The sequence below is a fragment of the Erpetoichthys calabaricus genome, chromosome 17 (genome assembly GCF_900747795.2).
Source record: "Erpetoichthys calabaricus chromosome 17, fErpCal1.3, whole genome shotgun sequence".
Classification (NCBI taxonomy): Eukaryota; Metazoa; Chordata; class Cladistia; order Polypteriformes; family Polypteridae; genus Erpetoichthys; species Erpetoichthys calabaricus.
Genome location: NC_041410.2, coordinates 41,615,725 through 41,639,527, shown reverse-complemented (window position 1 = coordinate 41,639,527; position 23,803 = coordinate 41,615,725). Strand labels below are relative to the sequence as shown.

At 37.3% G+C, this 23,803-nt stretch overlaps 2 protein-coding genes across 3 annotated transcripts in view; one reads left to right on the top strand and one right to left on the bottom strand.

The window, feature by feature from the left end:
- Positions 1-13,786, top strand: part of LOC114668059 (RCC1 domain-containing protein 1-like) — a 19,364-nt gene extending 5,578 nt beyond the window's left edge. Inside the window, exons 4-8 of one of the 2 annotated variants that reach the window (XM_051920850.1) lie at positions 5,042-5,163; positions 5,470-5,565; positions 10,821-10,988; positions 12,075-12,104; positions 12,234-13,786. In XM_051920850.1, coding sequence (XP_051776810.1) covers positions 5,042-5,163; positions 5,470-5,565; positions 10,821-10,988; positions 12,075-12,104; positions 12,234-12,391 — 574 coding nt within the window. In that variant the 3' untranslated portion in view covers positions 12,392-13,786. Of the gene's footprint in view, positions 1-5,041; positions 5,164-5,469; positions 5,566-10,817; positions 10,989-12,074; positions 12,105-12,233 lie in introns of both variants that reach the window. The other variant, XM_051920849.1, reaches the window with a different exon arrangement.
- LOC114668061 (calcium and integrin-binding protein 1-like) lies at positions 13,437-23,803 on the bottom strand. Its single transcript, XM_028823676.2, has 7 exons — positions 23,578-23,803; positions 22,806-22,840; positions 19,550-19,649; positions 18,907-19,060; positions 18,123-18,241; positions 17,824-17,912; positions 13,437-14,177 (listed from the first exon to the last, which is right to left on the bottom strand). Exons 1-7 carry the CDS (start codon positions 23,626-23,628, stop codon positions 14,156-14,158), a joined length of 570 nt encoding a protein of 189 aa, XP_028679509.1. The 5' UTR covers positions 23,629-23,803; the 3' UTR covers positions 13,437-14,155.

Genomic DNA, 23,803 nt, shown 5'->3' with positions numbered 1-23,803 from the left:
CAAAATGGAAATAAAAAATGGTGTATGGAAGGTATTATTCTTGTTCTTTTGCTTATCTCTTTTACTTTGAGAATTTGACAAGCAAAGTGACAAGAAAAGCAGTCTAATTTTGTATCTATATCCCAAGAGATAATCATTCATCCTTCCATCCATTTATCGAAGCTTTGTCAGTCATTCGATTAGATGTCTTATGTCTGGTTTCCTGCCCAAAGGGTCCACCTTTAGACCCTTTTCTGTGTTTTGAACTATCCATCTGTAAATCCTACACTGCCTGTTTGTATCTGCCCTCTGTCTCTTGCAATACCGGGTCCTGGCTCACTTTTTGACTTGCTTTGAACAATGTTCATAGTGACATTGTAAAACTATAAGTACAGATTTACCATTACCCAGCAATCAAGGAATGACATTTACTGTTTGAAAATTTAAATGAACAGTTGCTTCACTGCCTTTAATTTCATTTTAACATATTCTGTAAAAATGAAATTATTAACTGTGTATTTGACTGAGTGGTACTGATAAGCTAAGGACAGCTGTGGTCTAAATGAAGGAGAGGGAAGATTTTAATGAGGCCATGAAGAATAGCTATTTAGGAATCCTTGGTTATATATTTTTTCTCTTCGGTGACCCAAAAGGGGTTAGTATAATGCTAAGGAGGCTCCTGGGTATGTTGTGTATAGCTGGGAAATGCTTTGAGGAGCTTGATAAGTAGCTTGTCAGAAAAGAGGTGCCAGAAACATCCTATGGGATGATTAAGATCAATTGTTGATGTGCCTCAGTAATTTGTGTAAATAATGCACCTTTAATTAATGCTACTAAAGGTGAAAAGAGCACTTTGCAGGATTTACAGTAGGTTTGGTGGACACACCCTCTTTAGAAAACACAGTACCTAATTCTGTGGCTGATTTACTTTTTTGATTGTAAAACTGTGTCTTGGTTAGGCTAGAAGGGTGACTGAGATCAGACAGGCAATGATGATGGCATTTTACTTGTAATGGAGGGACGGTTCTCTACATTTTGCAAACTAGTGTCTGTTTCCAGAAAATTGTTTCAGCTACCAAGGTATCACACTGTTCAGCTTCTTCAAAAAAACCTCTACTGGAATGTTGGTACAGAATTTCCAGCTGATAGGTGAATGTTAGTTCAGATGAAGAAGTGCTGATTTCATTCTTGTATGGAATTGTTGACTAAGCATTTGTTCTTGCATGAATTTCCAAATAAAATGGGAGTTTAAAATGCATGTCAGTACTTGTTTTCTTCACCTAGGGAAGGCTTGTGAGCACATACCTTGGGGTATTTTGTGTAACATGTTGCAAAACTATCAGGTTTCTGATATTCCATCCAGATTTTCCACAGTAAAACTTGTGTTCATGTTTTTAGAGTTAAATTGAGACTGTTTATGGGAATTGTTTGCCAAGCATTAACATTTGTCTTAATTTCATTGTGATTTGTGTATACACGATAAAGATCACAATTAGTATTTTCAAATATGAGGTCTTGGTTCTTTAATGGAAATAGTGCCTTTCTCTATATAGCTGAGTAGGAAACCATTGGAATACCTCTGTGTCTTGTTCAGGGGTGAAACTTAATAAGGTTATGAGTTTGACTGATGCACAGTATTAGTTAAGAGGTTGCTGAATTGTGGCTGTTTTTATGGATAGTAGTGGTGAAGTAGAAAGTAATTCCTTGGACATTTATTGATTTACAGGTCAGTCTGTGTCTGTTTCCTAGTGAAGAGTCAAAGAGTTTTTAGTAGTAAAAAAAAAAATAAAAACATGGGTATAAATGGACAAAATTAAGTTCTTCTGTGATGAGCTTGTAGGAGCTTGTTAAACTGGGAGGATTGCTTGGTGGATTTTCTGCTACTCTTGACAAGCTACAATAGTGAAATAATCATCTTCCCCATCCACACTGCTATGTTTTTAAATCTATACACTTTGGAGAGTGTTTTCAAAGCAATTCATTTTTAGTGGTCGAAAATGCTGTTTTAGTGTGCGTGTATTGGCAAAACATCTTTAAAAAGGCTCAATTTTCAAATGTACCTGTATTAGTGTGGCTTTTGTCCTTAAAACAAATTATTACAGAAAATTAAAACAGGGAAATAAAGTTGTTATAAATTATTGCCTCAGTAGGTAGATGGATCATTTATCAGTTCTTTCAGGATTTCTGATTTTCTCCCATAATTCGAAATGTGATCAATATATTCTTAAATCTATTTCATTCAATTCAAGGTCATAGAAGTAGAGGAAGAAAATAACCCTGGCCTAAGTACCAGTTCATCATACACATACATCGTACACTCGGGCCAGTGTATGCTAGTTGACCTGATCTACTTCTCTTTGGGAATAAGTGAGAAAAACTGGAGTCCATACTGGAAAGCTCATGCAAACAAGTAAAGAACATCAGACAACATCCTGGAGTGGGTTTCAGAGCCAGGTACTGGATCTGTGAGGCAGAAGCGGCAACCAGCAAACATGCTATACTCAAACTAAGATGTTCAGTTACTTTGCTAAAGTAATTTGCCCAGTGTGAGTATAGATTTACACATGTAATTAAACATGTGTTGTGATGCATTGGCAGCACATTTACAGTATATCAGTAGTCAGAATTTGTACATAATTGCCAAGTTGGTATTGGGAACCCTACGAGTCGGGCTAGGAAAAGAAAACGGGAAGATGGTTGTTATCAACAGCTACTGTAAAAGTGCTCATGTAAAAAGATAAAGAACTAAGAGGACAATAAATGCAATAACTAAAAAGAATTGGCCACAAAAAGTACAGGTATACTAACATTTCTGTTTTATAGTGTCCATCGCTGGTACGCCAGTGCAGTTAGGTATACTTGACAGACTAGAAAGTTTATTTAAACCAAAGTTAATCTAGGAAATTAGAATTTGGTAACAAAACAACTATATTCTTTTCGTTTAGTGCTGTTTTATTCATATAGAAGCCTTGGTACGTTTGAAAAAAGGCAGAAGTTTCACTTGACAGTGGAATTTCTTGCGTATCTACACTAACAGACATGCATGTTGTGCTGGCACATTTACAGTAAATTTGCATTATAGACAGTAGTTTGTATTCAAGTCAAATTGAGTGACCAAGGGAAGTGACCTTTAATTTTCTGTTAATCCTCTGAAGATTTATTATACCCAGAGTGTCCATCATATGTCAGTGCTTGTTTTGTAAAATGGTAAAGGTCAACAAATGACAATTAAATCACTTTCATTCTAAAAAGTGAAAAGGATTTAAACAGCAAAGTGACTAACTATAAGTAGGTGTAGATTGGTAAAATATACAATATGAAATTGCAGTATTAAGGAAAATATTCATATACTCTGATGTCTTCAAATGACAGCAAAAAGGATTACGGCTGAAATGTTTTAAGAGTTCAGGAACCAGATCCTTTGCAAGTATATGTCCTGAGTGTAACAGTATGTATTATTTTGCAATAGTTTATCCATTGTTTAGTGACCGTGTTAATAGACATATTGTTGGGTTCCATTTACGTTAGTCAGCTTGAAACTGATTTGTTTTACTTCTGTTTAAACAAATCTGTATCTTTATATGTATGCATCATGTAATTAGTCATTTGTAAAGGGATAACGGACATTTACCTCTGAACTTGATACAGTACTCTGAACTTGTACTCAATGAAGAGCATTACATAAAAAATAAACTGAATTGAATAATAGTAATTAGAGTTGTATTCTTCCACCCTTTTTGTGAAATAGATAACATAGTTACATATGCTATATAGGAACACAGAAATGTATAGAACACTAATGACATGCCAATGAGCAGGAGTGAGTTTTACACTCCAACTAAATAGTTGTGCAAGTCAGACATGCCTTCTTGCTCAGACATTGTGAACTCAGTAAGAACATTGCAGAAGAGACCGAGATGGTTACAGTGTCAGATACTTTTAATGTCATCAGTTTAAAATATAGAAGACAGCAAGTGAAAATTCAAAGAAAGTTTAAAAATATTGTTATACTTTCAGACAACTAAATTGAAAATAATGCAATTATCAATGCATAAGAAACAGACATAACACTAAATTGTTTGAATATCTTAGATTTTCAGAACATCCATCCATCCATTTTCCAACCCACTGAATCCGAACACAGGGTCATGGGGGGTCTGCTGGAGCCAATCCCAGCCAACACAGGGCACGAACCAATCCCAGGCAGGGTGCCAACCCACCACAGAACACACACAAACACACCCACACACCAAGCACACACTGGGGCCAATTTAGAATCGCCAATCCACCTAACCTGCATGTCTTTGGACTGTGGGAGGAAACCGGAGCGCCCGGAGGAAACCCACGCAGACATGGGGAGAACATGCAAACTCCACGCAGGGAGGACCCGGGAAGCGAACCCAGGTTTCCTAACTGCGAGGCAGCAGCGCTACCACTGTGCCAGAACAGTGAAACAATATATTTCTATCAAAAATATTTTTTTTATTTTTGAAATCCTTAAATCAATTAATGCTAATTATTTTTACTGCATATATATACAGTATTTTACAAAACATAAATAAGAACATAAAAATTAATTTAATAACCTAAAAAAGAAAACTGCGAGAAGGATATGAGTAATCATGATGCTGTAGTTGAACATGCTGCCATCTGCGCTGTTCTGCAGCTGCCTTAGACTGACACTAAGATTACCCAATCTAAATATTAAACGTGCAACATTGTCATAGTTTGTCTGTTTGTTTCATGATTAATTTTTCTTAGAGTCTGGATTTTTGTTAGACTAAGGACCATGAGATCGATCCATTAGTGAAAGCTGTTTTCACGTAACCTTTACTTAAAGTTACCTTCAAATAACCAAGAATTTCTTGTTAGTACATGAGACAATCAGGGTCATGTAGCTTTATATATAGTATATAGATATATAGTATGGAAGAATTTAAAGAAATGTACTTGTGATATTATGATGTGTTTGTTGCTGAAATTTGACATTTTTTTCATATAGAAATGCTGTATGGATCTGCTTTTATATTTTCAACTGCTGCATTTTTTTCTTATTGTTCAGTCATGGACAACTAGGACATGGCACTCTGGAGAGCCAATTGGATCCTTTAGCTGTTGAGGCTCTGCATGGCCTGAAAATGGCAGATGTATCTGCAGGAAGTTGGCATTCTGTATGTATAAGTGGTAAGGAAGGCTTTAGGACAGAATCGTCCTACTGTTTTTATTGCCTGTTTCTTTCTTGTTTATGCTTAGTGTTTCACAAATCTTCTATATCCATGTTTCATTAAAGTTTTGATAAGTATAAGAGCTTCAACATTTAAATAGATTTGGAATATTAATTCTTTATGTAACATGCTAAATCCACCGCAGGGTGTGCACACATACACTAGAAGTCATAGGGGGCCAATTTTAATCACCTTTTCACAGATTTTCTTAATATGCTGTTTTGGTTGTTGTTACAGAGCTTTTCATTCTTTTTGTCTTCACTAGATGGAGGAGATATATACATCTGGGGATGGAATGAGTCTGGTCAGTTAGGACTTCCTTCCAGATGCCTGCAGATACGTGATAATCAGAGAGACTCAGGTAAAGTCTGCTCTTTTCCATATTTTTAATTATGAAATTTGGAATTAAAGAATTCCTAAAAAGAAAACTTAAGCTATATTTTCCATCTCCTTCAGTTAACAAATATTGAAGTAATAATAATAATAACTAGCCAACCTGCGGTGTAGCATACGCCGCATAATCATGCCGCTTTTTTAATGATTTTTAAGCACAGGGAAACAAATGAACATTTGAAAAATCCGTAATTTAATAAACCACCAAGAAAAATAACATTGCAACAATGCACGCTACGAACCAACATACAATCATCGTTCAGTACGCACTGCCTGCTCATGTGCCCGCCCCCAACTCCTCACCTGAGTCACTTTCGTCTGTGTACAGTCCACATGCACCTGTGAGTCACGTTGACTGTTCATTTTCCAAACACCACCTCAGTTGCTTTTGTCTCTGCTACAGTCCACATGCACCACTGAGCCACGTTGTCTATTCATTGTTCTTTGCGGTTCCGGCTGCTTTTCTATATATAATCCACCAAGTCACCTGACCATGGTAGTAGCGAGGTGGGGGGGGGGGGTTTGTGGGGGGGGGGTGTGTGTACAAAGGGCAGGGATGTAATCAGTGCGAGCGTATGACCCGCACTTACTGGGAATTCCTTGTTCGTGGGGAACAATTGCAAGCCCCGGTCTCCAGCATGAATGGGGTTCAACGGCTTACCCACGTCTCTCGGCACCGGGTAGACACACGTTGATCGATTCAGTGTAGCGTGCGTGCAGTACCGGACATCCAAGGGCATCACAGACCTGATAATGCTCAATCTCACGTGGCTGAAAGCCACTTGTCCCTCTAAGAAGTTGGACGCTGACCGCTCTTGGGTCGCGTAACTATTTAGCAGGCGGGAGTCTCGTTCGTTTTCTGAATTAACCAGACAAATCGCTCCACCAACTAAGAACGACCATGCACCACCACCCACAGAATCGAGAAAGAGCTATCAATCTGTCAATCCTCTCCGTGTCCGGGCAGGGTGAGGTTTCCCGTGTTGAGTCATATTAAGCGAAAGGCTCCACACCTGGTGGTGCCCTTCCGTCAATTCCTTTAAGTTTCTGCTTTGCAACCTTACTCCCCACCGGAACCCAAAGACTTTGGTTACCCGGTTGGCCGCCCGGCGGGTCTTGGGAATGACACCGCCGGATCGCCTGTCGGCATCGTTTATGGTCGGAACTACGACAGTATGTGACCATCTTTGAACCTCTGACTTTCGTTCTTGATTAATGAAAACATTCTTGGCAAATGCTTTCGCTCTCGCTCGAATTGTTGTCGGGCGTGTGCCATGGTCGGCTGCTTAGTGAATTGTTGGTGGGCGGGGCTCTGTGAGTTGTCATCGTATCCCATGGTCTTAGCATTGGTGGCCGTGTCTCTGTGAGTTGGCAGGCGTGGCTATGCTGTGCGTATCCCATGGTTGTCTTGCTTGTTCTGTCGGCTGTGCCGTGCGTATCCCATGGTTGTCTTGCTTGTTCTGTCGGCTTAGTGAATTATATGTATATAGATAATTCATTACATTCATTCCTGTGTGAATGTGATCTAGGAAGGCCTGGAGCCCCATCTAGTGTTGCTTTATAGACGGATGAAAATAATGATTTTAGAGTACTAATTACTCATCCTATTTATGTGAAGCTTTAAAACTGTGAGAAACATTTCAGGACTACCTCATTGTTTACTGTGAGAATCCATCCATCCAAGTATTTTTTGAAAGTACAGTTAGGACCATAAGTATTTGGACATTGATACAATTTTTGTAAGTTTCTTTCTGTATACTACCACAGTGGATTTGAAATTAAGCAATCAAGATGTGACAAAAGTAGAAGTATAGACTTTCTATTTTCAAAGGCTCAAAAGTGCTTGGACCAAGTAATATAATATAAATTTTTAACTCTATACATAAAATATCAATTTCAAACCTTTTATCTACTTAGTTTGTCATAGAATAATGCGGGAACGGGCCACACCTGGCCATGAAACTGTTTGTCAGTCACGTGTCCAATTACTTTTGAGCCTCTGAAAATGGAGGGACTCTGTGAAAAATGGCTCAAATTTCTGAAAGCTTAATGCAATACCTTTGTTACACTCCGTAAATTAAACATGAAAGTCTATACTTCTGTCACATCTTGATTACTTAATTTCAAATCCAGTGTGGTGGTATACAGAGAGAAAATTATAAAAATTGCATCAATGTCTAAATACTTATGTACCTAACTGTACCTTTTTCATTAAATAGTGCAAATGGGTTTGGATTTTAAACAATACAGTGTGGCAGATGGTCGGGACACCCCTTTGACACTGGATCCAGGGGAGCAGTCATGGGATGTACACTACGTCCCCCGGAACACTTGTTGGCAGTCCCCCTGGGTTGCATCGGGGCCAATAATTTGGAACACCGGAGTTCATTTCTGTTGGGCTCCGTGGCCAGCGCCAGGGGGAGCTGCACAGCCTAACAAGCCCGTCTGGGTAGGAACACAGCCACACCCGGAGGTGCAGCCGGAAGTAGGTTAACGAGCACTTGCACCACTTCCGGGTGGGCTATAAAAGGAGCCGACAATCACCACTCCGGGCGCCAGTGTCGGGAGGAGGAGGACAAAGCTGCCTGAGAGGAGTGAAGGAAGAGGAGTGCTTTTTGGGTGTTTTTGGTGTTTTCTTTGGTGGTGTTTTGGGACTGTGTTGGGCCTGTGGGTCACGGGGAAGACATGCCCCATGGCTGAAGAAAAATTAAAAACCTCTTTGTTTATTTTTATAAGTGCCTCTGCTGTCAGTCTGTGTTGGGTCGACGCTATATAGCGCCTTTGCCACAACAGATACCAAGTCATTCTCCCAAGTCTGATTCACTTAAGCTGCCCATGTTCCAATTAAAAAAAATGGTGACAACTGTAATAGAGCTCTGTACTTTTAAATTATATTTAGATGATGCTTACTATAGTGGGGACAGGCAGGATTTAACTTAAGATGAGATCTCAGTGTATTGTGAGGAACATTTACTCATCAACATAGTCACGCTCATTTATACCAAGTTTTGGAGTGTAGGTGAAAATCCGTGATGAAAACAAACTCAAATGCAGGGAGCACATGCATATTCCAAACAGGCAGTGTTTTTGGCCTGGATCCTGAACTCCTGTCCGTGAAATGTGAAGCAACAGTCCTATATACTATTCTGATACTTACCTGGATATATAGCACTAAAAGTCCACTGCATAATTATAAAATTAAGTTGACGTTTTATTCAATGCATTTAATTCTTATTTCTGGTGGCAGGTTCTCATTACAGGACATAAGTTGTGGCTTTTTGATTAACATAAATTTATCCATCCATAATTCACATCCATCTGCATTCAACATGTAACTTTGCCTTTTCAAAAACCGCACCACTCACAAAATATAAACTCACACTTGTTATACCTCAGTACCCAACACCCCTCCAGCACTCTTTTAGTGATTGTTGCAATGGAAAACACTTCCAGCAGCCCATGGATTGAAAAGAGTTTCTCTCAAAACCTTTACTGAACTCACTGCACAAACATGTACCCTCTCTTCCACATCTACTGTTATCAGCTTTATCTTTCCTGCACTAAAATTAATTCCTTTAGATTTCATACCAGCTTTCCATCTCAGAATTTCCTCATTCAATCATGTTTCACTTTTCAGGAAAGATCACCTCGATACAGGAACATAAATGGCAGGTCTGCTTTAACATTAGTGGTCTCTACCTGATTTACTCCAACATATATTGTAGTAACAGACTCAGAACAAATCTCTGCTAAAAGACGAATCACTAGCAAAATTAAATGTCTTTAACCCTAAAGAATTTTACAATAATTGTGACAAATGCAGGCCATTCAGCACAACATAGCTTGTCAATTCCTATTCACCCAACCTTTGCAGAATGTCATCAACTTAAAATCTGAAGGTTCCCAATGTACTACTGTCTACCATACTACTTCGTAACATATTCTTTGCACAATATACTATACGTGGTCCTTAATAGTGGGATTGAAGGAAAGAAAATCTTATGTCTGTATGAAATTTGCCCTTGACCAACTTTCATCTATGCTCCATGTTTTAGCTGGAAAACCACATTTTGAAGCAAGAGCTGGAATTCATCCTATTAATTATCATCATAGTTTTAAACATATACAGTAAACCCTCGTTTATCACGGTTAATCCGTTCCAGACTCTACCGCGATAAATGAATTTCCGCGAAGTAGGATTCTTTATTTATAAATCAAATATTTTTACAGTTAGAGCATAGAAATCCTGTTTACAGCCTTCTAAATACGTTTTTTAACATTACTAGAACCCTCTAGACATGAAATAACACCCTTTAGTCAAATATTTAAACTGTGCTCCATGACAAGACAGAGATGACAGTTCCGTCTCACAATTAAAACAATGCAAACATATCTTCCTCTTCAAAGGAGTGCGCATCAGGAGCAGAGAATGTCAGAGAGAGAGAGAGAAGCAAACAATCAAAAATCAATAGGGCTCTTCGGGCTTTTAAGTATGCGAAGCACCACCGGACAAAGCAGCTGCAAGAAAGGGAGCAATATGAAGGTTGTCTTTCAGCATTTTTTAGAGGAGCGTCCATATCCACTAGGCCAGTGTGTGAACAGCCCCTCTGCTCACACCCCCTCCGTCAGGAGCAGAGAATGTCAGAGAGACTGAGAGAGACAGAGAAAAACAAATAATCAAAAATCAATACGTGCTGTTCGGGCTTTCAAGTATGCGAAGCACCGCGTGGGATGCATATAGTATATCATTGAGGAGTTTTATTTAATACGTAATACGTGCTCTGGTTGGGTAGCTTCTCAGCCATCTGCCAGTAGCGTTCCTTGTATGAAATCAACTGGGTAAACCAACTGAGGAAGCATGTACCATAAATTAAAAGACCCATTGTCCGCAGAAATCCATGAACCAGCAAAAAATCCATGATATATATTTAGATATGCTTACATTTAAAATCCGCGATGGAGTGAAGCCGCGAAAGTCGAAGTGCGATATAGTGAGGGATCACTGTACTGCATTATGCAACCACATAATTATCATTTGTAAAACTAAGAAAAAAATCAACTTCTTCAACTTTTGCTTTTAGCAGATATCCACAGAGCACAGAATCTGCCCAGTGCATTTGTTGAGGCCGTGTCTGTGTTAAGATGTTTGTGTTTGTACATGTTTCTTCTCATTTTTTCCTCCTGCCTTTTCCTATTGTTTTCTTTTACATTTCTTATCAGAAGGAGAGGCTGACATGACAGATATTGAGAGGACAGAGGGAAATATGCATGAAGAAGATAGTTTAGCAATATTCATTTCCATTCAGGCTTTTCCTGCGCTCTTGGATGTGCCTGGGGGCATTGAATTTATTAAGATGAGCTGCGGATCCAGGCACACAGCTGCTGTCACCTGTAAGACTTTTTTATTCTACTGAAATGCTCTTAACTTTTTCTTTTTAAGTGGTTTCAAAATATGACTGCTATAAATGCTCTTACCAACCTAAAGTACCCAGACCCTCTACAGTCCTAAAATTTCAAAGTCTATGTGTGTTGTGTGTTTTACAGATAACAACTTTTATTTCTATAGTACGTTTTCATACAAATGATGCAGCTCAAAGTGCAGTACAAGATGAAGAAAGAAAAATATAAAAAATAAGATTAGGCAATACTAAGTAACAAAGAATAAAGTAAGGTCCAATGGCCAGGCGGACAGAAAAAACAAATTGTGTAGTCTCATTAAATTAAATTACTTGGTGACTTAGGAATTAAATCCACTGAATGTTATTTGTTAAGAAGATGAGCGAGAGACTTGCTGCTTCATTTAAAAGTGGAAAATAGAATATCTTGTGTCATGCTCATTGAATAAGGAAATACAAGAAGAAAAAAAAGTCTAGCTTTTTTATTATAAATTACAGTAAGTGGACAGCTTAGTGAAAGAAAATAATTATACAAACACTATGCATACAGTATATAAAGTGACACCTCAAGAAGACTCTGATCATGTTAGCAAGTTTGCAACTCACTAAATTCTTATTTCAGGTGGTCTTGAATTTCAGACAAAGTTTGTTAGATGCAGGAGGCTTTCTTCTTTGGGAAGTTATTAAAGTCTTGAAATAATAATAGTAAAATGTACTAAAATTTCAAATTGAGAAAGTATTTCAATAAATAGTTAATCAAGTGCTTACATTGGAATGAAAACAATTTGACACTTGAGTACTGGAGCTGAACACTACAATGGTAAAGTAAAAATATATCCATTATAGACTTACACAACTTTTCATTTGCATAAATACTGTTTAAAATACTGAAAACTTTTAATAATATTTGTAGTGTCTGATGTAACTTTCCCACCATCTCTTTGAATATTTGTTTTAAAGTGTATAGTCTTTAAAAAAGCACTCTTACCCTTGCAACTTATTTAGCATTTTTAAAAAAAATATGTATTTTCCCATTATTTAAAAAATAATGCATTACTAATTTTTCTTTCTGAACTTGCAGGTGACGGTGACCTGTACACATGGGGCTGGGGTAAGTTATGTTGCTTCATTACTTAACTTCATTACTTCAAGAAGACAAAGTGGCTAGTGTTGGATGCATGGTTTTCTTTTTCGTTACTATCCTATTTGACTGAGTTTTTCATGAATATTTTGCTTTTAGGTAAATATGGCCAGCTGGGACATGACAGCATTCAAAGTGTCGACCAACCAAAGCGTGTGGAGTATTTTGCTAAACAACAGTTTTACGTTCAACACGTTGTATGTGGTGCTTGGAATACATTTGCACAGGTCTCAAAGAGAGATCCCCCTAAGAAATAAACTTTTTACTTTAAATACCAGGAATGAAAAGCAGCGCCTGGAAATCTTTTTCCCAGCAAACTATTGACATCAGCAAGATGTGATTATCTGCTGACTAGAGTTCAATCTCTATTACACCTTGTCACAAACTATAAAAACAGTTTCAGTCCTGTTGATAGCAAACACTGTGCAACTTTATTTAACACATAAAATACAGCTGACTTTTGTTATTACCAAAGTGTTACCTACTATAGATTTGGTTGATGCTAAACATGAAGTCCGACGGATGATGTACGAGTTAGGCAAGGGTATGAACTCCAAAAAATCATGTATAGCAGTATGTTGTACTTAATGTCCTTAAAGATACTAGGTCAGCAATTGGCCAGGCATGAACTCCACATATTCTTAAAGGCCCTCTTGTCCTTTGAGGTCTGCTATCTGTGCACACTAGAATTTATCATGACTTCCTTTATTGTCAAGTGGTCTCACTTGGTTTAATACCCTTAATTTACATACTTTGAATTAGGAAAGTTTTGTATTTTTTGCTTACACTTCAAGTAGGTTGTGTGTTTGCACTGCTGTTTCGCAGCTTCAGAGTCCCAAGTTCAATTTCTGGCTTAATTACTGCCTGCATGGTGCTTCACAGCTTCTCTCACTGTGCCCTCCTTTCCTCTAACATTTCATGTGCAGGTTTGATTGATTGATGACTCCATATTTACCCTGTTTGAGTATGCGAGTGCCGATGCCCCAATCAGTTAATTCTTGCCTTGTTAGCCCAAAGCTGCAGGAACAGACCTGTAGGTACAGACTTGAGCCCCCATTCCTGAATTACTAGAACAACCTGCCATGGAAAATGAATTAATTATATTTACATAAGTATGTGTGGACATGTTCTTTTTTTGTGCTCTAAGCTTGTCTTTAGAAATGATCATTATGTACAAATAGACTGAACTGTTGGGGAAAAAAAGAAATTACTCTTCAATTACTGGAGTTCTTTAATAAATATAGAGGAAAACATTTCTTATTTTTAATCCGTAATAGAAAAACATGACTTTCGTAGTATTAGTTCTCATTCAAGTGATCAGCTTTTATTGAATACAATATCATCACAAACTGCAATTAAGACATTAAAAAGAAATTGCACAGTGCAAAGGTACATAATGTCCAATTTTTTTTTAAATTCAGTACAGTAAAACAAAGACAAAAAGAAATGGAAATCAAAATGTTTACTGAGGAACCAAGGAAAGGTAATTAATGTATAACCAGCAAATGAATCACACGCTAAAGATGAAAATGGGACTTGACAGCAGCAGCAGAGTAGAAGAACATCATTAGTAAACTGTGCTTTTCACACCATGTATTCAGACATTTTTGTTGTATTGCAAGTCTCACTGAATATAAATTCAAGATACAATTTCTCTGTAAAAAAAGTAATTATCTACACAATATTATTCTGTAAAACTATTCTGAAATTTTGTCAGCTTCACATAGGATTATATAAATTTTTTTTTCCTATGTTTGAGTCTTATAAAATGAAACAGATTACTTTAAATATTGTTTATTGCACAGTGACAGTCTTATTTTTCATTATAAAATGTATACATTTCATTTTTCTAAAATTTATGAATAATAATTTTCCAAGTAAATACATAGGCAAAATTACTTTAAAAAGAGAGCTGGAGAATTAGTTGCTGTAATGTTCGATGTCAGATGCTGGAGGAACACAATGGTCTCAACCCTATGCCTCAGATCAAACAGACTGGAGCAGATATTGATGGATGTCTCTCACAAAACAATCTTGAAAGAGCTGGAAAAAAGGAGTCCATGCTTTAATAACCCACATTTTCAGTGGTTAGTATAACAATGAAACATGAAAATATTTTCTTTAAATTTTGATCTGTTATTTACTCCATGGCACACCACCACTGCTATTACACCATTTGCATAATATGCATTTATTCTTCGACCTGAATATCCAGTTTAGGTTCATAGGGAACTTGGTGCAGTGGGCACAAATAAGAGCCAGCCGTGGTGACAGCAGTAGACCACACACTATATTAACAAACATATTAGGGCTGTCAAATTATGCAAACATTAGGGTTCAAATACTCATATTAAAAATAAGAAGTAAATTCTGTAATATTAACATGTGTTAAAAGTGCCAAGTGCTAATACATTTGTATTTAACATGTGATAGTATGCTTTGTTATTAATATTTTTGCTTTTTTTTTGCTCACGATCCATCTGCTAAACATGCAGTGCTTATGACTTGTACACAAATGCTCATTCACAAAAACGTGATTTCCTGTGCATGGAAAGTGACATGATCAAAGAGGATAGTGGCACCGGACACTTCACGTGCCTGCAATGCACATACAAAAATCGCTCACGATTACCTAAACACATTACAACTGTGTGTTACTTTAGTCTCTCCATTCTACCCCTTCCACCAGCTCTCCGCACTGCTATGTGCCTTTCTGGTTTTTGGGTGAAAAACATGTGAAGTCAGTGCCTAACTCAAGGCACAGTAAGTCTATTCATGTTTCACCAAAAAAGTTACTGAGTAGACTAAGTTGTGCATTGTAAAGATTGGCAAATACAAAATATAATGAATAGGGAATTAACAAAGTTCTTTATTTACAGCAACTTAAAACTTCTGGTACTAAGTAAAAAAAAAAAAAGAGTACACTTCAAAATCTGAAAACAAATCACAAGAAGTGTAGGTTATAATTTATAATAAAAAAAGCTTGTGGAAAGTAGATTAAGTGTATGGAGCGGCCTTCTTTGATAAATATGTAGGGCAGTACTCTAGTGGTCATTGAGTAACATGCAGGAATAAACTAACTAGGATTCTTTTCCCCCTTTACAGATACAGCAAAAGTATGACACATGTCACCTTAATACTTATTTTTCATTTTGCTTTTGTTTTTTGAACATTATTTCAAGCCAGCAATCTCCAAAAGATGTGTGTTGGTTGAAGTATCTAGGTATGCTTTCCTGATATTAAAATGCTCTTTAAAGTGTCTGTTTTAAAGCCATAATATTAATGAAAGATATCAGAAATACAGCAGTAACTTCCTATTATATTTACTTAGAAAGAAAACCAGTTTTTGTTTGCTACGATGGAGGCTTAACAGTTTTAATATAAAACAACAGTAAATGTGGAAGCTGAGCTTAAAGAGTGAAATGGGACAGGATCAGGAGCAGAAAAATACTTTTAGGGTACTGGAGACATGTTTAAAATCTGTTGTTCATATAACCGTTAACCAAAAAGCAGAGCAGTGCAGTTGAAAAATGTTTTATATATGACTATACAAACTAACAGTTAAAAATTTTATAAAAACATTTGCCATGCGAATGATGTGCAAAACACATGCAAAAATACAGAAGTACTGCAGCATAGTCTTTGGAGCAACATGATGCCAAAATTGGAGTGAGGTTTAAAAAAAAAAAAATTTTTTTAAAGGATTTTTTTTTTTTTACAATCAAATGCCTTCAAAAAATAACTTTTTCACATAGATTTGAATTGTTTTCGAATAGTGATGTTCATTCTGACAGCCCTAATATATACCCACATACATAAAGCCAATTTAAAGTAGTCAGTTAATCTAACATGCATAATTTAGGAATGTGGATGGACTCCGAGAAAACCCCACAGATTGGGGGAGAATGAAGAAATCCTACACAGACAAGGAATCTGAACCCATGTATTCTGGACTTATGAGGTAGCAGCCCTCAACACTGGGGCTCTCATTTGCCAATTATCGGTTTTATTAATGTTGCTTATTTATTTATCTTAGTAGTTTTGTAATTACAGCTAACATTTGCTAAGCCCCATACAGACAAAATAATCTGGCACTTTGATGTATTGACCATGAAAATCCTTTCCAGATTAAACTCTCACGATGGCCTACACATGATCTGAGGAGTCCCAAACACACAAAGTCAGCTGAAACAGTCATAGATTACATCACTCAGATTGTTCACCATGCTGGCATTGTTTAAATCAGGGGTGTCCAACTCTGGTCCTGGTGGGCCGTAGTGGCTGCAGGTTTTCATTCTAACCCTTTTCCTAATCAACGAGCAGTTTGCACTGCTAATTAACTCCTTTCCCCTTCATTTTAATAGCCCTATTTTTAAGGATTCACTCCCCTTGAATTGATTCATTAAATGACTGCCAAACAGAAATGAGATGTGAAACGAGCCGATAGATGACCAGCTAAATTGGAACTTCAAACTCCAGCCAATTTCATTCCAACCAGTTTCTTAATGAGAAGCCAATTGTTGCTGCTAATTAAAGCCATTATTAAATATCATGACTTGTTGCTGCTCTCATTCTGCCACAGTAGACTGTTGATTTTCTGTTTTTTCTAAAACCACCGTCACAATGTTTTGGTGACCTGAGCAGACCAACATGACCGAGACCTTAACCTTTCTTTATTTTCAGGTTAGCAGGTCATGTGGCAGCTTGTTTTGTGTCTCATTATTGTTTGGCTGCTCATTAAGGAAAAAGAAACAACTAAGGGGTCTGAGTCACGTCAATTAAAATTAAGGCAAAATAAGTTAATCAGCAGCAAAAACAGCTCACTAATTAATACGATGGTTAGAATGAAAACCTGCAGCCACTGTGGCCCACCAGGACTGGAGCTGGACACCCCTGGTTTAAATGCATTAGTAATACAGGTTAAGTATTCCTATTCTGAAATTCCAAAACTTTTTGAGTACCAACATTATACTAAAAATTGGAAATTCCATACCTGACCTCACTAGCACATGAAGGGCTCTGATTTTTTTTTTTTAAACCGATGAGCAGACTGAATTAAAATTGAGCTAGTATTTACTATTTATGACCAATTTCTTCAGTCCCCCTTTGAATTTTAAGTGGCACACAAACACATAAATGGGAAGCTGTGATAGGGGACCACTGGAAGCTGTGGGTGAAAGGTGTAGTAACAGCTACACAGCACTTCCAAACTCTGGTGCAGGACAGGGAATGAACAGAAAAGTTTAAAAGTGGTGTGCAGTGCAGGTTAGAGAAAACAAAGGCTCCAGCGGTCCGTTAGTGCCTGTTTGTTATCAACCATTGTTACCATCAGACCTACACGCATTACTCACTGTTTTCTATTTATTCTCTGTGAACAGGAGCCTTTCAAAAAACACGGAGACAGAAAGCCTCACTTGATTGTTTTTGCTGTTGTTTAACATGCAATACTGATTTTCTGCTAATGCTACTGTGTACAAACTGTGTTTCATGCACAATATTATTAAAAATGTTTAACATTACCTTCAGTGCTATGTGTATATGTTTAGACTTTGGTCCCATCCCCAAGATATCTTATTATATATGTGCAAATATTCCAAAATCCAAAATACTTCAGTTTTCTGGCATTTTTGATCAGGAATGTTCAACCTGCATTTAAATAATGCAATATGTAAGTTGTTTTATAAAGTACCTGACAAAGTCTGGTGATCTTGAAATTACATGCTGGAACTCTGAAAGATTAACCGTCCCATCTTTGTCAATATCAGACTCTTCAAGGATCTGGGATTCGTTGCAATTAAGAGAGACAAACAATTTTACGGTCACACATGCTCAAAACATAGTAATATATATCTAGTGAAATCAGAAATGTTAACATTTTCTTGGAATCATGATCTGCCTTGTTTTTAAAAAGTCTGAAAGCAAAACATATATGTATACTGTACTAATCATGTAAGTTTTACATCTAATAATTTTTTCCTTCATTCTTACATTTCCAATTAGTTGGTTCATTTCTTCTTGGGAGAGTCTTGTTTCTGGGGCATCTCCAGTGAGACAGTTAACCAATTTCACTAGATCATTACGATCCAATGTTCCATCGTCATCAAAATCTTAAGGGGGGGGGGGGGGGGGGGCAACAAACAAGAAATTATTTTAAAATTAATTAACATTCTTAGCAGTTTTCTTTCAGAAGTATACCTGTTACATAAATAAATATTTGGTGGGTAGTTTTGTGTTCTAGCTATTGGGGTGAATGGACCAGTGCATGTTTTCAGGTCTAGAGTCACATAAACTGGTAGTGCAGATTAAGTTTTGTTGTACTCCACCTGTAAAGCATCTTGGAGTGAATAGCTAATTAAAAATAATTATCAGTAATGTCATATATGATGACACAGCGAAAGCACTTCAATTGAATTTTTGGTAAGAGTCGGTATTCTTTTTCTTTATTCATCCATCTATCTAAATTTTGAAACTGCGTACTGCAGTTCAGGCTGGCAGAGAGCTGGCACAGCTTCAGGCACAAGGCAAGAAAGGGGAAGTCACAAGACCCTCCTGGCCAGCTCACTTACAGCTGTCTGTCAACCCAAGATTTAACCCTCTAAGATATGGAATGGAAGGAATATGTACAGTTTAACCAAACACTGATTGGATCAGAATTTGAATCAAGGTGGCTTCATGCTGCCTTATATTATGGTGTAAGAAAAGGTAAAATTCTTATTTTCGTTCTAATTAAGAGTTGGAAATTAATTCTAAATGACTGTAAAAGATTCCATACCAAAGATGCGGAAAGCATAATGTGATTTAATTTCTGGGGTGGCAGAGTCACTGAATACACTCAAAAAGTCGAGGAAGTCTTCAAAAGACAAGCTGCCATCTTTAGCTTCTGAAGTGGAGAATACATAACAGATCCTTTGGCGGAATGGATTGGACTAGACAGAGAGTTGGGGGAAAAAAAAAATGGTCAGTGATGAAATATTACATGCCAAAGACTACTGTTTGAGTCGGACTAACTTAATAAGGCAGGTTATGACATATTCTTTTAGATAAAAAGGCCCTACACTGCAAAGAAACCGAGACCAGTGCTCACAAAATTCACTTGCTTCTGTCTTTCATGCATTTCTTAGATTTTAATGATTTTTCTTTTGCATTCTGAAAGACTAAAGGGCATACATAACATGGGATGAAAACCAAGTTAGCTATGTTATATTTTTGGGAAATAACTTTTGTATTTTTTTTTTGAGAAAAATATAACATTCTCTTTGTAAACCCACTTTATCTGGGAAAATTTTGTGAAGAGGCAGGGACCAACTATAGTTCAGGATGCTAGTCAGGCAGCAGTTTCCAACCCAACCCTAGCAGACGTGACACAGCCTGGCCCTTCTATTGTCACAGAACGTCTTAACACAAGCCCGATTTACCTTTAGCTCTGGCATTGTCAAAATCTTCTCCATTGGGACCCGGTAGTCCATTGTATTTCTGCTTTCTTTAGGGAGTAACTCTTTGAAGCGACAGTGGGCACTGAAAGAGTAAAACAGCAATTTGAAAACTTGACTTCTACAGAGGACTTACTGGACTAGACCACCCATTTTGGAAATCAGGTTTACAGGAATACTAGAAATAGAAAGAATGGGCAAATTTAGGCCAGTGGTCCTCATATCACAGTCTGTGGCCACCTCTTCAAGTATCTCATCATGAAATGTGAAAAATGAGAGAATCTTAATAAAAAAAAAAAACAATAGCACAGCTGTGACTGTGAGTGAGCATGTAATGCGAGGCACTCACACGAGAAAATGCAAAATGCAGTAAGAAAATAACTAACAGGGTGCAAGTAAGTCTGATTAAGGACAAGCCAGTGTCGTGAAATATTTAGAATTTACGCTAGAAAAATAGTACAAGAAATGTATATGATGACATCTTACTCCCATTTACAAGACTATTATCGACAGCAGCAGATTTCCGTTATCCAAACCAGCCTTTAATATGTCTTTTTGTTAGAGTGTTGTGGTTGTTTGCTTTTATGTTATATATTTTTGAGCTTTTGTAAAATTTCAATTTCCCCTTGGGAACAAATGTCACCTATCTATCTATGACAAAATGCCTGTGCCAGAGAAGGCAATTCTTCACATTTCTTAATTCTATTTACAAATTAGCTGAATTTTAATTACGCATTCAAGAACAGAGATGAGCCCACTTCTGTAGCTGCAGTAAATATAGGGGTTAAAAAAAGCTCAGTTGTGGCAAAGACACAGAGGTGGAAGAGATCCACTTGGACAGGCTCAAAGTGCTTGATGCTCTGGGGAGTGTTCTGAGTCAATGCTTCTTCAGTTTTAAGCGGACAATAAAGACATTGTCTTGAGATCTCAGATTGACAGGACAGAGAAAGAGAAAAGAGGGCATTTCTAATTACTGAATGGCCACACTCCTCAGCTGCCATGGGAAAATCTACGTAGGGTAAAATATACATTTCTTGCCTTCACTACACTATTGTCACGCAGACTTATTTTGCTAAACTGGAAGAATCCTAACTCTCCTCTTTTAAGTCAGTGGGTAATTGATGTTTTATATTATTTGAAATTGGAAAAAATCAAATTCTCAGAGGATCTGTGCAGAACTTTTTCAAAACCTGGCAGGATCTAATCTATAATATTTTAGAATAAGCTCTTAAAGCACTGAGGAAGTAGATTCTCTTCCCATTTCTTTTCTTCTCTATTTATCTTTATCTGCCTATTAAACTCTTCAATTTATTTATTTTTACTATTTTTAAGTTTTACTCCATTGGCCATGTTCTCTTTCTCAGGGGTGAGGGTTGATTTGTTTCCAATCTTATTTTTTTGTAAAAATTGATCTATTTGTACGCAATGATTACAATAAAATCAATAATATTATATATATATATATATATATATATATATATATATATATATACACACACACACACACACACATTTCTGTTGGTACTTGTGCACTAAACAGACGGACGGCATGACAAAGGAAAACAGAATGACGAATTCTGTATGACGAATTCATACCATATTTATTGGGATAAAAAAATACATATAAAAATTTACAGAAATTTGAATATTATAGAAATACATACGTACAATTGTTTTGATGAATTCATAACATATTTATGGAAAACTAGAGATACAAAGGTCGTGGCACCAAATTGAAGAGGGGAGGTTGCATAACGTTTCCCCCCTACCGTCTGTTTAGTACACAAGTACCTTTCCCTTTTTGTCTGTACACATTTACAGTAAGCACATATATAATACATCATGTATTTGGGAATGTTTCTGTCTTCTGAGATCTTACAAAAAGGCCAGCACGTTGACATGAATGCACAGTAACTACAAAGCTACAGTTGACTATTCTCAATTAAACCTGACCACAAACAAACTTTAAATTGTGCGCCTTTCGTAGATAATCTGTCACACTTGTGTTCACAAGCTATACTAGAATTAAAGTAAAACGATTCAGTAAGAAATTATTTTGGACAATTACTGTCTTAATACAGCTAGGAGCAATACGATAATACTTAATCAAACTGGAAGCCAATAATCAATCCAGCATTAGTGAAAATGATATAAAACCCACAGCTATCTGAAAAGCACCTGTTCTTCCATTTTTCGATTTTTGCTCTGCGGCCATCATTAGACTGTACTTTTCTTTTGGCTGTAGCCAGAAAGTTGTGCTACTGCTGTTTGCTGACAAGGACATGTTTGAAATGAATTCCCTATTGACAATAAGAGAGTCCATCTGTTTAGGTTCAGTCCTGTCGGTTGAATACCTTTAAGTTTTGGGTGACCAACATCCATAATGTTTAGCATGCAGGAAACCAACCTACTAGGTGACGTATAACATGGGCCTGTTCCAAGGCAAGCCCTTGCATACCGCAGGTATTCCTTTGGCTTGTTTTTTTTTTTTTCTTTAAATTCTCAAGATCCCAGCTCTGTCTTCACAGGCCAAAATGGGAGTCATTCACGCCACAGGCGCCAATGCCTTTGATGCCTAACCAGTACGGGTTTGCCTTAAAGACCTACCTAAACCTTGGGTTAAGACATGCTGCTTTGAATCATTTTGACCATTTTTTTATTACAACACTGATTTTATATTAAACATATAAACTATAATACTAAATTTTGCGTACTTACAAAAAGCAGGTTGGCCTTCTGTGTAGGAAAACTGGGGGCAAATCTGGAATGCATCCTCTCCACTGAAGACCATGCTTTCTGAATATTGTCATAGCATTACACACAAACTCAACAGTCCAACTCATTCAGCAGGTGTTTGGCAGCAAATTTGCCCTGGGCTCAGTTTTTCATGGCCCCCACTACACCCACCCAAACCACTACAATGGCATGCTGTTGAATGACATTGAACTGTCCAAGTGTGAATGACCTGTGATGGACTGGCATTTTGTCCACAATTTATTCATTTTTTGGAACTGTCAGATTCTCAGAAATCAAGCTTACTTACAAACTGGATGGGATAATGAATATAAAAATGCACACTAACTGTGGGGGGAAAAAAACTCAAATCTTTTCAAATAAACTGCGAGATGCATGGTGACTTGATAAAAAAAACAAATGGACAAGATTTACTTCGGATATAAATCCATTTTCATTGCTTAATTATAAACTATTTTGAAAAAGAAACTGAAAAAACTTAACTTACAGTAGAATCTCCTGCTTCGTTAAAAATGTCAGCTCCTGTGAAATATCAAAACGTACGATTATTAGCATAGCATTCAGTCCATTTCCACATTTTACAAAAGCATTTTCACATTAATTTGAATAAAGCTGCACGTTATTGAGCGACCTTCTGCGTCCAAGGAGAGAGCGCTAAATAGTTGAACCGGATTCGCGGGTTCGAAAATGAACCGATGGGTGCACGGGTGAGTAATTAGAAGAAAAACATGAAAAACAGACTAATCAAATATGTACTTGCCTACATAAAAATACTGTATTTTTAAAGGCCATAAATGAATGCAAAAAGGTCGAGTGAGATCGTCACTGGATTCAAGATTAGAAAAAAAAATGGTAAGAGAACAAGTCAACACAGGAGTGTAAATAACTCGAAATCGCGCTTCTTTCACGCACTGCATCTGTAGGCACATACAAGCTGCTGTTACCAACAATGTATGATTTACTTCGAAGCGCCGGTTTCAATAACATTGTAATCGCACGTTCGGCGCTTCCATGAGTAGTCTTAATTCAGGGAAATCGATGGCAAGCAGAGCCGATGTCAGTTTCTGCCTGGACTCGTTCACCCGTAACTTTCATCACAGAATGCGGCTTTGGCGCCTGCTCCTCCGTAAAGAAAAAGACACCATCGGTGCTGCCCATATATTACCGTGGACGGATATCTACCTGAATTCTTTTAACTCCACGCTCTAATAAACACAATCATTTCCTGCTCGCCAAGTGAATCGTGTCGTTGTTTATACCTGGTACTCCGAAAGCAGCTCCTTCGTCAACTGGCTGGCTGAAGATCCCATCCTCAAAAAAATAACGAAGGATCAAAGTGAACGGTTAGCAATCCACAACGAAGCAACCATACTAAACACCTAAGAGGAAGAAAATATAACAAAAAGTCACCAGCTGAACTTTACGCGTCTTAACAACTTTCTCAGTTTCCCCTTCCTGCATCGACGTCACGGTCTCCAGGGGAAT

What these genes read in the sequence shown, in the direction of transcription:
- LOC114668061 (XM_028823676.2), bottom strand. Translation starts at nt 23,628, where the DNA reads ATGGGATCTTCAGCCAGCCAGTTGACGAAGGAGCTGCTTTCGGAGTAC. An exon ending in TTATGCTTTCCGCATCTTTG is followed by an intron (nt 18,242 to 18,906) that starts GTATGGAATCTT and finishes CCCCCCCTTAAG; the next exon opens with ATTTTGATGACGATGGAACA. An exon ending in AGATCACCAGACTTTGTCAG is followed by an intron (nt 14,178 to 17,823) that starts GTACTTTATAAA and finishes CCTTTTTTCCAG; the next exon opens with CTCTTTCAAGATTGTTTTGT.